Source organism: Entelurus aequoreus, linkage group LG10 (genome assembly GCF_033978785.1).
Source record: "Entelurus aequoreus isolate RoL-2023_Sb linkage group LG10, RoL_Eaeq_v1.1, whole genome shotgun sequence".
Taxonomy (NCBI): Eukaryota; Metazoa; Chordata; class Actinopteri; order Syngnathiformes; family Syngnathidae; genus Entelurus; species Entelurus aequoreus.
Window position 1 is genome coordinate 61,752,594 of NC_084740.1, and position 16,953 is coordinate 61,769,546.

At 38.1% G+C, this 16,953-nt stretch overlaps 1 protein-coding gene across 1 annotated transcript; it reads left to right on the forward strand.

Moving 5' to 3' along the window:
- Nucleotides 1-708: 708 nt before the first annotated feature.
- LOC133658049 (interleukin-17 receptor A) lies at nucleotides 709-16,181 on the forward strand. Its single transcript, XM_062059660.1, has 11 exons — nucleotides 709-807; nucleotides 888-909; nucleotides 3,046-3,189; nucleotides 3,256-3,374; nucleotides 3,431-3,551; nucleotides 8,395-8,442; nucleotides 8,524-8,663; nucleotides 10,248-10,322; nucleotides 10,397-10,478; nucleotides 13,650-13,745; nucleotides 15,190-16,181. The coding sequence occupies exons 1-11, from the start codon at nucleotides 709-711 to the stop codon at nucleotides 15,897-15,899; spliced, it is 1,656 nt and encodes a 551-aa protein (XP_061915644.1). The 3' UTR covers nucleotides 15,900-16,181.
- The last annotated feature ends 772 nt before the right edge of the window (nucleotides 16,182-16,953 follow it).

Here is a 16,953-nt window from a genome sequence, read left to right on the forward strand (position 1 = left end):
GGACTGACACACCCTCCACCATCCACATAATGGACACCCCTGGTTTATACAAATGGTGATGGACTGACACACCCTCCACCATCCACCGAATGGACACCCCTGGTATAGACAAATGATGATGGACTGACACACCCTCCACCATCCACCTAATGGACACCCCTGGTATAGACAAATGGTGATGGACTGACACACCCTCCACCATCCACCTAATGGACACCCCTGGTATAGACAAATGGCGATGGACTGACACACCCTCCACCATCCGCCTAATGGACACCCCTGGTATAGACAAATGGTGATGGACTGACACACCCTCCACCATCCACCTAATGGACACCCCTGGTATAGACAAATGGTGATGGACTGACACACCCTCCACCATCCACCTAACGGCCACCCCTGGTATGGACAAATGGTGATGGACTGACACACCCTCCACCATCCAGGTAATGGCCACCCCTGGTCTAGAACAACTTGAAGACTTGAAGGGCACACACCAAAGTGTGCGTGTAGTTTAGTGTTAGCAGTGATGATTGACAGGTGACAGAAGTGGAACATCACCAGGCTGTTGAGCAACATTTCCTGTGCGTGGAGATGCAACCTGATCCGGATGTTCTTCATGATAACATCTGCAAGTTGAAATCACACAAGCAAACGTTGACTTCAGCACTTCTCGGGTGTTGTTGACGTGCACCCGCAAACGCCACAATGATCCACGCTGCACTTCTCTGCTCTTTTTTGACAGCTGGCCTTGCGGCTCCATCTTTTCTTCGGACTCTCAACCAAAAACTGGACTGCAACCAACCGGTATGAGACTCACTTGTTTCCTTCACCATAAAGCAAAGGCGTTATTTAAAACTTTGTTTCTGTGTTGGTTTTCCCTGTAGGGTCTTAATAACTGCAAAATGAGTAAGTCCTCTTACTAATGAAGATGTATTATGCCAGAGGTTATTCATTATTTCCACTACAGAGGGGGCCCGGGGCCCACTCAGATTTTAGCACTGAATTAGTCATCTTACTTTTGATTTTAATCGTATTCAATGATTACACTACCGTTCAAAAGTTTGGGGTCACCCAAACAATTTAGTGGAATAGCCTTCATTTCTAAGAACAAGAATAGACTGTCGAGTTTCAGATGAAAGTTCTCTTTTTCTGGCCATTTTGAGCGTTTAATTGACCCCACAAATGTGATGCTCCAGAAAGTCAATCTGCTCAAAGGAAGGTCAGTTTTGTAGCTTTTTCTGGCCATTTGGAGCGTTTAATTGAGCCCACAAATGTGATGCTCCAGAAACTCAATCTGCTCAAAGGAAGGTCCGTTTTGTAGCTTTTTCTGGCCATTTTGAGCGTTTAATTGACCCCACAAATGTGATGCTCCAGAAACTCAATCTGCTCAAAGGAAGGTCAGTTTTGTAGCTTTTTCTGGCCATTTTGAGCGTTTAATTGACCCCACAAATGTGATGCTCCAGAAACTCAATCTGCTCAAAGGAAGGTCAGTTTTGTAGCTTTTTCTGGCCATTTGGAGCGTTTAATTGAGCCCACAAATGTGATGCTCCAGAAACTCAATCTGCTCAAAGGAAGGTCAGTTTTGTAGCTTTTTCTGGCCATTTTGAGCGTTTAATTGAGCCCACAAATGTGATGCTCCAGAAACTCAACCTGCTCAAAGGAAGGTCAGTTTTGTAGATTTTTCTGGCCATTTGGAGCGTTTAATTGAGCCCACAAATGTGATGCTCCAGAAACTCAATCTGCTCAAAGGAAGGTCAGTTTTGTAGCTTTTTCTGGCCATTTGGAGCGTTTAATTGACCCCACAAATGTGATGCTCCAGAAACTCAATCTGCTCAAAGGAAGGTCAGTTTTGTAGCTTTTTCTGGCCATTTTGAGCGTTTAATTGAGCCCACAAATGTGATGCTCCAGAAACTCAATCTGCTCAAAGGAAGGTCATTTTTGTAGCTTTTTCTGGCCATTTTGAGCGTTTAATTGACCCCACAAATGTGATGCTCCAGAAACTCAATCTGCTCAAAGGAAGGTCAGTTTTGTAGCTTTTTCTGGCCATTTTGAGCGTTTAATTGAGCCCACAAATGTGATGCTCCAGAAACTCAATCTGCTCAAAGGAAGGTCCGTTTTGTAGCTTCTGTAACGAGCTAAAGTGTTTTCAGATGTGTGAACATGATTGCACAAGGGTTTTCTAATCATCAATTAGCCTTCTGAGCCAATGAGCAAACACATTGTACCATTAGAACACTGGAGTGATAGTTGCTGGAAATGGGCCTCTATACACCTATGTAGATATTGCACCAAAAAGCAGACATTTGCAGCTAGAATAGTCATTTACCACATTAGCAATGTATAGAGTGTATTTCTTTCAAGTTAAGACTAGTTTAAAGTTATCTTCATTGAAAAGTACAGTGCTTTTCCTTCAAAAATAAGGACATTTACATGTGACCCCAAACTTTTGAACGGTAGTGTATATCAAACATACTTACACTTTACAACCTTGTCAAATACAATAAAACCTTGTGTTAATTGCAAAAAAATCACTATTTATTCAACAGGGAAAAAAAACCTTAGGCTTAGGTCAGTCTGATTAAAAAAATAAGTATGTGTGGGGGCGTGGCCTGCGGGCCTGCAGAGAAGCGGGGCGAGTCATTAGCGGCAGAATGTTTCTCAACTAAACTGATGAATCCAGTCCATAGTGGATCTAACATAATAGTGAGAGTCCAGTCCATAGTGGATCTAACATAATAGTGAGAGTCCAGTCCATAGTGGATCTAACATAATAGTGAGAGTCCAGTCCATAGTGGATCTAACATAATAGTGAGAGTCCAGTCCATAGTGGATCTAACATAATAGTGAGAGTCCAGTCCATAGTGGTGCCAGCAGGACTACTGCCATCTGGCGGCTAAAGTGGATATTGCAACCCCTCAATTGGTGATGTTTCATGTGTCAGGTAAACCGTGACGAATATGAATTCCCTTCAAACTGTACCACAGCTGAGAAACAGATCTTTTTTGGGCTTTGGTTTAGAAACACTGTATTGTCAAATGTCAGATAACTGCTCAGTCCAACATGAGGTGGTACCCAGACAGCTGGCCCCCACCAAGCCTGAGTGGGGTCCAGACATTTTGGAGCTGGGTCTGGACGAGCATGGGCCTGTTCCAGTTCTGAACGTGACATGGAGGATACGGTCAGATGGTGAGGAAGATATTGTCACAAACATTGAAGCACTACTTCTCCTCATGTGTGTTCCCTCCTCCACAGCAAGTATGTTAGCACTCCAGGGGTCCCAGGTGCAGATTGTGGACCAGGACACCAAGCAAAGTCTGTGTGTGCGCTTCACTTACAGCATCCACCAGCAGCTCACTCCGAGCTTCAGCAAGGTAAACACTCTAACATGTTTCCCTTCAAGCAACCACTGAAGCACTACTTTGTTTAGTGGACATTCTGGTTGGATGGCGTGGTGTTGGATGCGGGCCACTCCTATCTGCTGTCAGCTTTTAACTTGCCACAACCCCACGTTGGAGAGTACAGGATCACAAAGCACTTCACCGTCCCAGGTGAGCTTTCACCAGAGTGCTGATGCGCGGTGTAGGACCGAGTTCTGCCAGAGTGCTGATGCGCGGTGTAGGACCGAGCTCTGCCAGAGTGCTGATGCGCGGTGTAGGACCGAGCTCTGCCAGAGTGCTGATGCGCGGTGTAGGACCGAGCTCTGCCAGAGGGTTTGAAGTTCATGGAGCGTACAGCTGCATGACCTCAACTTGTTCTGTAGCAGGGGTGTCCAAAGTGCGGCCCACAGATACTTTGTCACGGCCCACAGCACATTGAAAATATATGTAAATATTTATATATGTATATATACATATACATATGTAAAAAAAAAAAAAAAAAAAAAAAATATATATATATATATATATATATATATATATGCATTTATTCATATATGTGTATATAAATGTATAAATATATATATATATATACATATATATATGGTATGTATATATATATATATATATATACCATATATACATATATATATATATATATATATATTTATATATATATATATATATATATATACCATATATACATATATATATATATATATATACCATATATACATATATACATATATATATATATATATATATATATATATATATATATATATATATATATATATATATATATATATATATATATATATATATATATATATATATATATATATATATGGTATATATATACATGTATGTATATATATATATATATATATATGTATATATATATGGTATATATATATATATATGTATATATATATATATATATACACACAAATATATATATATATATATATATGCATATATTCATATATGTGTATATGAATGTATATATATATATATATATATATGTATATATATATATATATATATATATATATATATATATATATATATATATATATATATATATATATATATATATATATATATGGTATATATATATATATATATATATATATATATGGTATATATATATGGTATATATATATATATATATATATATATGGTATATATATATGGTATATATATATATATGTGGTATATATATATATATATATATATATATGTATATATATATATATATTTACAAATATATATATATATATATTTGTATGTATATATATATATATATATATATATATATATATATATATATATATATATATATATATGTATATGTATATATATATATATATATTTACAAATATATATATATATATTTGTATATATATATATTTGTATATATATATATATATATATATATATATATATATATATATATATATATATATATATATATATATATATATATATATATATATATATATATATATATATATATATATATATATATATATATATATATAGTCAAGTCAAGGTTTCTGTGGTTTATCCGTTCTCAATACCGCGGTAGAGCGGAATATACGTTAGATCAGGAAAAAACACAAGAAGCTATATCATCCCTACAAGCCTTTTTTTTTGCAGGTTTTCCTCATCAGGGGATTTTAATCTAAAATATTATTATAAACCTGCGAAACAGGCTTGTAGGGATTATATAGCCTCCTGTGTTTTTTCCTGACCTAACGTGTATATATATATATATATGTATATATATATATATATATATATATATATATATATATATATATATATATATATATATATATATATATATATATATATATATATATATACACTGTATATATGTATACATACATATATGTATATATATATCCATCCATCCATTTTCTACCGCTTGTCCTTTTCGGGTTTGCGGGGGGTGCTGGAGCTATCTCAGCTGCGTTATACGTGTATGTATATATATATACAGGTATATATATATGACAAAATGTATATATATATATATATATATATATATATATATATATATATATATATATATATATATATATATATATATATATATATATATATATATATATATATATATATATATATATATATATATATATATATATATATATATATATATATATATATATATATATATATATATATATATACGTACGTATGTATATGTATATATATATATATATATATATATATATATATATATATATATATATATACGTACGTATATACGTACGTATATATATATATATATATATATATATATATATATATATATATATACGTACGTATATATATATATATATATATATATATATATATATATATATATATATATATATATATATATATATATATATATATATATATATATATATATATATATATATATATATATATATATATATATATATATATATATATATATATATATATATATATATGTCTTAATTAGATTATCCAAAAAAAAAAATTGTGCTCGAGCGTAATATGTATGTGTGGGAAAAAATCACAGGACTATTTCATCTCTACAGGCCTGTTTCATGAGGGTTCCCTCAATCATCAGGAGATTTTAATGGAAGCATTCACACATACCATGGTTTATATAGGGCACAGGGCGGGTGGGTACAGGCAGGCGTGGGGGCGTGGTGATTGGCTCATGTGTTACCTAGGAGGTGTTTCCTTCTGTGACGGCATGCTGATACAATTTCGCTGCGCTTGTTGAGGGATGACAAGTCTGGACTGTATATAATAAACAGTTTCTCTTTTAAGCATAGGTTGCATCTTTTATTACCACTGTTGTAAGGTGTGCTGGGTGCAAGAATTTGCCATGTTATTGAATATTCAACATTATTGTCTTTGAGATTCCAAATGGGTTTGCTGAGTTCTGTAGTGTTCCGCAGGCTTTTGCTTCTGAAAGAAGCCTTGTGATTGTGCCATCTGGTTTTGAATTCTCCCTCAGTTAATCCTACGTATGTGTCGGATGTGTTAATGTCCTTGCGTGTTACCTTTGCTTGGTAAACGACTGATGGTTGTAAGCACCCCCCGTTGAGAGGGCAATAGGGTTTCTTGCGGCAGTTACAGCCTTTGTCGGTTTTGGTGTCGTTCTGCCTGGTGGTGGACGGCTCCTTTTCAATTGCTTTATTGTGGTTTGAAATGATTTGTCGCATGTTGTTCATGCAGCTGTAGCTCAATTTACCGATTTTTCCCACACATACATATATATATATATATATATATATATATATATATATATATATATATATATATATATATATATATATATATATATATATATATATATATATATATATATATATATATATACGTACATATGTACCATCTCTCACATCTGATGTAACTGTGACTGTCAATAGTATTGACAGTATAGTATTATAGTGTAGAATAGTATTTTGGGGTCCTCAAACTACGGCCCGTGGGCCTGATTTTGGACGGCCCACCAGCGTCCAAAATCAGGCCCACAGGAAGTCCCAAGTATAAAAAATGGTTTTATTTTTTATTTATTTATTTTATTATTATTTTTTTCTTATCTACTTTGTACCGCTTGCTACTCACGGTGTCTCCTAGCCGCTCAGGCAAATCATATTGTCTAAAAATGCATTCTCTCATCGATAACGTGACATCATCGCGCGCGGAAAGTGCGCTAATATACAGTATATCTAATATATATATATATATATATATATATATATATATATATATATATATATATATATATATATATATATATATATATATATATATATATATATATATATATATATATATATATATATATATATATATATATATATATAATCCGCAGTCTCATCACCCAGGAGGTCATAAATAATAAGACACTTTGTCACGTATAACACAAAAGTGACACCAAGATCTGTCTTTAAATATAAAGTATGTGATATGTGTTTTTAGCAGTTGTTACAAAATCAAAAATAATGTCAAAATGGCCGCCACATACTTTGATATTTCGTTATGCAGCCCTTGATGGAAATAGTTTAAATACTACAGATATTAGCTGATAACATTTTTGTTTAAAAATTGTTTGTCTTCCTTTGGTCAAAGTCAAAGTTTATTGAGTAATATAACAGCATTTTAAAACAGCCACTACAGCCTCAAAGTGTTGTACCCATTCAAAACAGAAAGATGATAGATTTTGAAAATAGTTAATAATGAAAATACAGTGAAAAGTACAGAATCAATCAAATGTTAACAACTAAATAAGTACTACACATAAACAACAACAAATTCACTATACATAGAATAAAATAAGCAATATGCATACTGTTGTTCTTCCTCCCAGGGAATCTAAATTACTGGTCAATCCCAAACTCTTTCGATGACATATATGCTGAGTAAGAAGGACCATCAAGACAGAATTGGAATATTTAGAGGTTTGGTTTCACATTCCTGATGGTTTAAGACAATAAACAGACAATCTGAAGACAAAGAGAGGCTGGTAGAATATACAAAGGAAAAGTACTAGCTGCTCCAAACATGGCTATGAATAGAGACATAACTCTAAAACATATATGCATCCTCCACAATACACATAGAAAAACAATCAAAAAAGAAGCTGTTTTGTATTTTCAGATTGTGCCTCTGGCCAACAAAAACCAGCTGTAGGCCACAACTATTTCCCTGTGGCTGACACGCAACCAAATACATCCTGCCGTGTTTACATTGCGGAGAATAACAAACACTTTGACGATGCCTGGTGTGATACATTGCGGTTGTCTACATCTACGCCTAACTGATTGACTCAGACCACTCTAATCTTCTTCATGCCATGTGTCCTGTACAGTACAGAATGTATACTGTGGTGGGGGATAAAATCCTGTACAAGTTTTTGATAGGCTCCAGCACCCCCCGCGACCCCAAAAAAAGGGAGAAGCGGTAGAAAATTGGATGGATGGAACTCTAATCTTGTGATATTTGCTGTCATGGCCAGGATGTGACGACAAGAGAATCCAAAAGGCCCAGATGTGTTTGGAAAATGGTACTTGTATTCCTATTTTTGAGTTGGTTTCAAATCCTGAAAGAAGAGCTCGATATTGTGGTATTTTGTTGGTTCCTTCAGGCAGCATGTGGCACCCTGCGCTCACCGCTGCTGTGTCGCTGCCGGCCGTTGTGGTGGGATTTGAAGCCGACAAGTATTGTGACCTCTACCAAGTCTCCATTGAGAGCGAGAGCGTCCATTTAACCAAGAATGTTTCCAAGGTAAAAAACTGTTTATGGACACACCCCAAAAGCAGTGAAGTTGTCAGGTTGTGTAAATGGTAAATAAAAAGAGAATACAACAAATCCTTTTCAACTTATATTCAATTGAATAGACTGCAAAGACAAGATATTTCATGTTCACACTGAGAAACTTTGTTATTTTTTGCAAATATTAGCTCATTTGGAATTTGATGCCTGCAGCATGTTTCAAAAAAGCTGGCACAAGTGGCAAAAAAGAGTGATAAAGTTGAGGAATGCTCATCAAAGACTTATTTGGAACATCCCACAGGTGAACAGGCTAATTGGGAACAGGTGGGTGCCATGATTGGGTATAAAAGCAGCTTCCGTAAAATGCTCAGTCATTCACAAACAAGGACGGGGCGAGGGTCACCACTTTGTCAACAAATGCCTGAGCAAATTGTTGAAGGACAACATTTCTCAACAAGGAATTTAGGGATTTCACCATCTATGCTCCGTAATATCATCAAAAGGTTGAGACAATCTGGAGAAATCACTGCACTTAAGTCATGATATTACACACCTTGGATCCCTCAGGCGCTACTGCATCAAAAAGCGACATCAGTGTGTAAAGGATATCACCACATGGGCTCAGGAACACTTCAGAAAACCACTGTCAGTAACTAGAGTTGGTCGCTACATCTGTAAGTGCAAGTTAAAACTCTACTATGCAAAGCCAAAAGCCATTTATCAACAACACCCAGAAACGCTGCTGGCTTCGCTGGGCCTGAGCTCATCTAAGATGGACTGATACAAAGTGGAAAAGTGTTCTGTGGTCTGACGAGTCCACATTTTACATTGTTTTTGGAAACTGTGGACGTGGTGTCCTCCGGACCAAAGAGGAAAAGAACCATCCGGATTGTTCTAGGGTGAAAGTGTAAAAGGCAGCATGTGTGATGGTATGGGGGTGTATTAGTGGCCAAGACATGGGTAACTTACACATCTGTGAAGGCACCATTAATGCTGAAAGGTACATACAGCTTTTGGAGCAACATATGTTGCCATCCAAGCAACGTTACCATGGACGCCCCTGCTTATTTCAGCAAGACAATGCCAAGCCACGTGTTACATCAACGTGGCTTCGTAGTAAAAGAGTGCGGGTACTAGACTGGCCTGCCTGTAGTCCAGACATTGAAAATGTGTGAAGGCTAAAATATGACAAGGGAGACTGTTGAACAACTTAAGCTGTACATCAAGCAAGAATGGGAAAGAATTCCACTTCAAAAATGTGTCTCCTCAGTTCCCAAACCTTTACTGAGTGTTGTTAAAAGGAAAGGCCATGTAACACAGTGGTGAACATGCCTTTTTTGCAATGTGTTGCTGCCATTAAATTCTAACTTCATGATTATTTGCAAAAAAGAAGAAAGTTTCTCAGTGTGAACGTTAAATATCTTGTCTTTGCAGTCTATTCAATTGAATATAAGTTGAAAAGGATTTGTTGTATTCTCTTTTTATTTACCATTTACACAACCTGGCAACTTCACTGCTTTTGGGGTGTGTCCATAATGCATAGAGCAGGTTCATATCATATATTTTCCTCAAATGATTATTTCATTTCCCAAATAGGCCAACAACACTTCTCTGAATGTGACGTTTGCTTTGGATGTGTCGCAGCTCTTAAAGTGCCAGTTGACGATAACGGTGAGTTGTGGCTCCTCCAAAAACACCTGAACTGAACACCACATTTGTCATCTTTTCCCTATTTTCTTTGTAAGATAACACCATTTTTCATAAGATGCCAGAAGGAGTCTTGCCGTCCGGAGCAAAGGATCATCAATCACTGCTTGTGTAAGTACTGTCATTTCTAGCTATCATGTGACTGACACCTGACACCTGACAGTCTCTCATCAGCTTCAAAGACAACCTCCTGATAGACAAACCCTGTTTCCATATGAGTTGAGAAATTGTGTTAGATGTAAATATAAACGGAATACAATGATTTGCAAATCCTTTTCAAGCCATATTCAGTTGAATATGCTACAAAGACAACATATTTCATGTTCAAACTCATAAACTTTATTGTTTTTTTTGCAAATAATCATTAACTTTAGAATTTGATGGCAGCAACACGTGACAAAGTAGTTGGGAAAGGTGGCAATAAACACTGATAAAGTTGAGGAATGCTCATCAAAGACTTAGTTGGAACATCCCACAGGTGAACAGGCTAATTGGGAACAGGTGGGTGCCATGATTGGGTATAAAAGTAGATTCCATGAAATGCTCAGTCATTCACAAACAAGGATGGGGCGAGGGTCACCATTTTGTCAACAAATGCCTGAGCAAATTGTTGAACAGTTTAAGAACAACCTTTCTCAAGCAGCTATTGCAAGGAATTTGGGGATTTCACCATCTACGCTCCGTAATATCATCAAAGGGTTCAGAGAATGTGGAGAAATCACTGCACGTAAGCAGCTAAGCCCGTGACCTTCCATCCCTCAGGCTGTACTGCATCAACAAGCCACATCAGTGTGTAAAGGATATCACCACATGGAACACTTCAGAAACCCACTGTCAGTAACTACAGTTGGTCGCTACATCTGTAAGTGCAAGTTAAAACTCTCCTATGCTAGGCGAAAACCGTTTATCAACAACACCCAGAAACGCCGTCGGCTTCGTTGGGCCTGAGCTCATCTAAGATGGACTGATACAAAGTGGAAAAGTGTTCTGTGGTCTGACGAGTCCACATTTCACATTGTTTTTGGAAACTGTGGACGTCGTGTCCTCCGGACCAAAGAGGAAAAGAACCATCCGGATTGTTCTAGGCGCAAAGTGTAAAAGCCAGCATGTGTGATGGTATGGGGGTGTATTAGTGCCCAAGACATGGGTAACTTACACATCTGTGAAGGCACCATTAATGCTGAAAGGTACATACAGCTTTTGGAGCAACATATGTTGTTATCATGGACGCCCCTGCTTATTTCAGCAAGACAATGCCAAGCCACATGTTACATCAACATGGCTTCATAGTAAAAGAGTGCGGGTACTAGACTGGCCTGCCTGTAGTCCAGACCTGTCTCTCATTGAAAATGTGTGTCACCTAAAATAGCAGAAGGGAGACCCCCGGACTGTTGAACAACTTAAGCTGTACATCAAGCAAGAATGGGAAAGAATTCCACTTAAAAAATGTGTCTCCTCAGTTCCCAAACCTTCACTGAGTGTTGTTAAAAGGAAAGGCCATGTAACACAGTGGTGAACATGCCCTTTCCCAACTACTTTGGTACGTGTTGCAGCCATGAAATTCTAACTTAATTATTATATGCAAAAAAAAAAAAAAAGTTTATGAGTTTGAACATGAAATATGTTGTCTTTGTAGCATATTAAACTGAATATGGCTTGAAAAGGATTTGCAAATCATTGTATTCCGTTTATATTTACATCTAACACCATTTCCCAACTCATATGGAAACGGGGTTTGTAGAAAATGTCGAAGCTGCATTTAGATATCATGTATGCGCTTTAAATTGGCTGGCGTTGGAATACTTTTATTTCCAATGAAGTCATCGGTGCTATTAATGCTGACTTACACTGCAAAAAGTCAGTGTTCAAAACCAAGAAAAAAAATACAAAAATGAGGGCTATTTTATTTGAACTAAGCAAAATGATCTGCCAATAGAACAAGAAAATTCGGCTTGTCAAGACTTTCCAAAACAAGTAAAATGAGCTAACCTCAATGAACCCCAAAATAGCTTAAAATAAGTATATTCTCACTAATAACAAGTGCACTTTTCTTGGTAGAAAAAAAAGAGACCTTTTTTTCTCAATATGTTGAAAAATATTCTTAAATGAAGTAAATGCTAGTGCCATTATCTTGACATCATGATATGCACTCGGCATCATGATTTTTCTTTTCATGCTTGAAGTAAGAAATTATTACTTTAAAAAAGAACCGTATTTTTCGGAGTATAAGTCGCTCCGGAGTATAAGTCGCACCGGCCGAAAATGCATAATAAAGAAGGAAAAAAACATATATAAGTCGCTCCGGAGTATAAGTCGCATTTTTTGGGGAAATGTATTTGATAAAAGCCAACAGCAAGAATAGACATTTGAGAGGCAATTTAAAATAAATGCAGAATAGTGAACAACAGGCTGAATAAGTGTACGTTATATGAGGCATAAATAACCAACTGGTATGTTAACGTAACATATTATGGTAAGAGTCATTCAAATAACTATAACATATAGAACATGCTATACGTTTACCAAACAATCTGTCACTCCTAATGGCTAAATCCCATGAAATCTTATACGACTAGTCTCCTACGTGAATGACATCAATAATATTATTGGATATTTTATGGTAATAATTTCACACATAAGTCGCTCCTGAGTATAAGTCGCACCCCCGGCCAAACTATGAAAAAAACTGCGACTTATAGTCCGAAAAATACGGTAGTTTTATACTTGTGGGTAGAGATGTCCGATATTATCGGCCGATAAATGCTTTAAAATGTAATATCGGAAACTATCGGTATCGGTTTCAAAAAGTAAAATGTATGACTTTTTAAAACGCGGCTGTACGGAGTGCTACACGGACGTAGGGAGAAGTACAGAGCAGTTGCGTCTCCCAGTCATACTTGCCAAACCTCCCCATTTTCCCGGGAGACTCCAGAATTTCAGTGCCCCTCCCCAAAATCTCCCGGGGCAACCATTCTCCGACCCCATTTCCAACCAGACAACAATATTGGGGACGTGCCTTAAAGGCACTGCCTTTGTGTGCCGGCCCAGTCACATAATATCTACGGCTTTTCACACACACAAGTGAATGCAACGCATACTTGGTCAACAGCCATACAGGTCACACTGACGGTGGCCATATAAACAACTTTAACACTGTTACAAATATGCGCCATTATACAAGTTAAAAAAGATAGCTGTTGCAATTAATGAGTATTTATGCATTGTAGATTATATAGAGGACATTTATTAGACATTTGTTTTCAACTAATAATCGCTCTTTGTTTTTTGTAGATTCTCCACGGCGGACTGTCATGATTAAAAGCACACTCGTGTTGGTCATTGTTGGCGTTTGCTTTGCCTGCCTGCTGTGGAAAGTCTCTTCCAAAGGTAATATTGCCTCCATCGTGCACTTCACTGTCAATCAATCAATGTTTACTTATATAGCCCTAAATCACGAGTGTCTCAAAGGGCTGCACAAGCCACAGCGACATCCTGGGCTCAGATCCCACATCAGGGCAAGGAAAAACTCAACCCAATGGGATGACAATGAGAAACCTTGGAGGGGACCGCAGATGTGGGCCCCCCGACAACTAATAAAAAGAACATTTATATATTTTCAACTGACAGGAATTCTACTTCTAACTACACAAAACATGTTGAAGTCAATTGTTTTACACACACACACACACACACACACACACACACACACACACACACACACACACACACACACACACACACACACACACACACACACACACACACACTACAATTGTAGTCCAAGAACCATTAAAAATAACTACTAAATAAATCAGAAGTTGGTCATCCATCCATCTTCTTCTGCTTATCCGAGGTCGGGTCGCGGGGGCAGCAGCCTAAGCAGGGAAGCCCAGACTTTCCTCTCCCCAGCCACTTCGTCCAGCTCCCGAGGCGTTCCCAGGCCAGCCGGGAGACATAGTCTACCCAACATGTCCTGGATCTTCCCCGTGGCCTCCTACCGGTCGGACGTGCCCGAAACACCTCCCTAGGGAGGCGTTCGGGTGGCATCCTGACCAGATGCCCCAACCACCTCATCTGGCTCCTCTCCATGTGGAGGAGCATCGGCTTTACTTTGAGCTCCTCCCGGATGACAGAGCTTCTCACCCTATCTCTAAGGGAGAGACCCGCTTGTACCCGTGATCTTGTCCTTTTGGTCATAACCCAAAACTAATGACCATAGGTGAGGATGGGAACGTAGATCGACCAGTAAATTGATAGCTTTGCCTTCCCGCTCAGCTCCTTCTTCACCACAACAGATCGATACAGCGTCCGCATTACTGAAGACGCCGCACCGATCCGCCTGTCGATCTCACCATCCACTCTTCCCTCACTCGTGAACAAGACTCCGAGGTACTTGAACTCCTCCACTTGGGGAAATGTCTCCTCCCCAACCCGGAGTCCTATTATTCTAAAGTACCGGTACTCTTACTTAAGGGTACTAGGTCATTATCAGTGGCCTAGTGGTTAGAGTGTCTGCCCTGAGATCGGTAGATCATGAGTTCAAACCCTGGCAGAGTCATACCAAAGACTATAAAAATGGGAGCTATTACCTCCCTGCTTGGCACTCAGCATCAAGGGTTGGAATTGGGGGTTAAATAAAATGCTCACTGCTCCCCTCACCTCCCAGGGGTTGAGCAAGGGTGATGGGTCGAATGCAGAGAATAATTTCACCACACCTAGTGTGTGTGTGACAATCATTGGTATTTTAACCTTAACTTTAAGTACAATTTCTGGGTACTCTCTGTACACAAGTAATAATGCTAATGACACTGTGACCACATTTGTATTCAAGATCCTGTCACCGCGTCGTCTTCTGCGGCGGATGAACATCCAGAAAGCTTTCAGGTGCCGGGAAGACGACAAGTACTCATCATCTACTCCCTCGACCACCCTCTGTACAAAAACATCGTCCTAAAGCTTTGCGCTTTCCTCACGGCCAAATGCGGCATCCAGGTGGTCCTGGATCAGCTGGACTCCACCAGACTGGGAATACTGGGCCGTGTTCAGTGGCTGGACTGGCAGAGGGAACAAATGGAACGCTCCTCGGCCAAGATCCTCGTCCTGTGCTCGGCAGGAGTCCAAGCTAAATGGAGAGCCATGTGTGGGGAGAAGCCGGTGCTCCTGAAGTCCGACCAGCGCTCACCCTCGGGTGACATGCTCACTCCAGCTCTCAGCCTCATCGTTCCCCGTCTGGTACGCAGTGCTTCCCTGGAGAAGTACATCGTAGCGTACTTCGAAGACATTTCCTCTCCTGAGGACGTTCCCTCGCCTTTCAACGTCACGGTTCGATACAAGCTTATGAAGCAATTCGAGGAGCTCTTCTTCCGAATCCTGGACGCTGAGAAGCACGGCCCGGGTCGAGTTCGTCACATTCAAGGTCTGTCGGAGGAAGAGTATCACCGTTGCCCCTTAGGTGGAGCTCTGCAGGAAGCTATTGAAGCTTTCAGGGAATACCAGGTGGATCACCCACACTGGTTTGAAGAAGAATGGGTGGATGACTGAGGAGAAACCACTCCTGTCAATTCAGTGTAGCATGCATTGTTTTACAAACAGATCTCATTGTGTAAGAGAAAATACATGCATTAGATCAGTGGTTCTCAAACTGTTCTCTCCAAATGACCGACATTAAAAGGCAATAGCGTAAATATTCATTAAAAACAAGGCAGAGGTTTTATTTAACAAGTGTAATATGTTTGGCCACTGCAACATTATACACAGTTTGAACAGTAACACTGTGTTGGAATATAGGGAAGTAAAACACTGACTCTTTGTGGTACGACTAGGTAGAGCCCAAGTACCAGCACCGTTTGAGAATCACTGCATTAGAATAATATCATCCCCACAGTCCCTTATGGGTCGCTGTTCATAGGATTTAGACATGACTCTGATAAATACTTTTCCGCAAAATAGTTCATTGCAGGCCCGGCCCTAACCAATCTGGCGCCCTAGGCAAGATTTTAGGTGGCGCCCCCCCCACATCGGCAGTGAAGTGTATATACTCACAAGAAACCAAATAGCTTGGTCTTTGACCTTTTTTTTTACTTAAAGAAAGCAAATTAACAATCAGAATAGTTAACAAGATAAAAAAAAATATGGATAAATAAATGAATACAAAAAATAAAAAATGAATATATGAAATACAATATTTTTTACATACATAAACACAAAATAAAACGTGTCAACAAGTTGCATAAAATAAATTAAAAATACAATATAAATAAGGCACTGCACAAAACAAGATATCAAACCAGTATGACTTTAACAACTATATTACAAAAAAGGGGATCCCACAGAGTTCTCTATTTGTGCTTTTTAATATTGCATTAACTAGAATGACTTACAAATTACTGCACACCAGGGAGTACTGTAATTACCTAACGTTACATTATTATTTTCCATAACAATTTAGCCCCCTCCACAATATTAACCCGACGTTAAAACAGAACTAGCTATTTATTGATTAGCAATTGCCGAATCATGTAACATTAGCTTAATGCTAAAAAGACAGGTTACTATCACATTCTGTAACAGACAAATAATTTCATGTAGGCTAACG

Excerpts from the sequence above, each read along its gene's own strand:
- LOC133658049 (XM_062059660.1), top strand. The coding sequence starts at position 709 with ATGATCCACGCTGCACTTCTCTGCTCTTTTTTGACAGCTGGCCTTGCG. Across the intron at positions 10,323-10,396 it reads AGTGCCAGTTGACGATAACG|ATAACACCATTTTTCATAAG; the intron begins GTGAGTTGTGGC and ends TTTCTTTGTAAG. Across the intron at positions 13,746-15,189 it reads GTGGAAAGTCTCTTCCAAAG|ATCCTGTCACCGCGTCGTCT; the intron begins GTAATATTGCCT and ends TTTGTATTCAAG.